This window comes from Saprolegnia diclina (genome assembly GCF_000281045.1).
Source record: "Saprolegnia diclina VS20 unplaced genomic scaffold supercont1.23, whole genome shotgun sequence".
NCBI classification, from domain to species: Eukaryota; Oomycota; class Saprolegniomycetes; order Saprolegniales; family Saprolegniaceae; genus Saprolegnia; species Saprolegnia diclina.
This window is the reverse complement of record NW_008246090.1, coordinates 226151-226980: the sequence shown is the minus strand read 5'-3', so window position 1 is coordinate 226980 and position 830 is coordinate 226151. Positions and strand designations below refer to the sequence as shown.

General features: G+C 63.7%; 1 protein-coding gene across 1 annotated transcript in view; it reads right to left on the bottom strand.

Moving 5' to 3' along the window:
- Positions 1-102: 102 nt before the first annotated feature.
- SDRG_07837 (hypothetical protein) overlaps positions 103-830 on the bottom strand; it is a gene marked incomplete at both ends in the record, with an annotated part of 851 nt that continues 123 nt past the window's right edge. The window contains 2 exons of the mRNA XM_008613693.1: positions 103-118; positions 159-796. Of these exons, the coding sequence (XP_008611915.1) occupies positions 103-118; positions 159-796 (654 nt within the window). The remainder of the gene's footprint in view (positions 119-158; positions 797-830) is intronic.

Genomic DNA, 830 nt, shown 5'->3' with positions numbered 1-830 from the left:
TGGCGGCCAGGCGCGCCTCGAGGTAGCGGATGCAATTTTCATCGACGATGTCGAGCGTCTCGTCGACCGCGGGCGGCGCCGCCTCTTCCTCTTCTGCCTCCGCTACGTCGTGTTGGACCTTCTGGCGCTTGGTCTTGTTGCTGTTCTTCTTGGTCGACAAGACCGTCTTGAAGAAGGGCGAGTAGCCAGAAAACAGGCGCATGGCAGCACCGCCGGATGAGCTCCCGATCGTCCCTGTCGTAAGCTTGAAGGCGCCAAACGACCGCGCGGTCGCGCGAATGACGTCCGCAAAGTCCAGTTGGTGGGCCAGCGTACCGAGCGTGATCGCGTAGCAGATCATGTCGGCGTCCAGCCAAAAACAATGCGACGGAACAGGCCCGCGCACCGTGACCTTGCGATCGGAAAGCACGAGGGCGTTTGCGAGCGTCGGATGCTCGTCTTGCGTCGCGCCTTCAAAGTTGATGTCCGTCGTATGGCCCTCGGACGTCGAGGTCTTGGTCAGGACAGCGACGCAGTTGTGTTGGAGCGGCGTCCCAGAGGGCGACCGAAAGACGACGTTGTCGACGTCCGTGGCCGTGTCGAGCGTGGGCGTGCATGTGATCCACCCGGTAGACGTGATGCGCAGCCACTGCACGCGCTGTTCAGCGGGGACGCGCGGGTCGTCGCGGATGGCCACCATCAGCTCCGTGAACCGCATGAGCGATGTCCCGAGCACGAGCAGACCATGCGTCGGGTACGCCCCCGCGAGGCTGGGCTCGATCTCGGCGAGGGCCTGGACAAGTGCGTTCGGGTGGATCTTCGCCGGCGCTCCAGGTTGCCGGATGAAAATG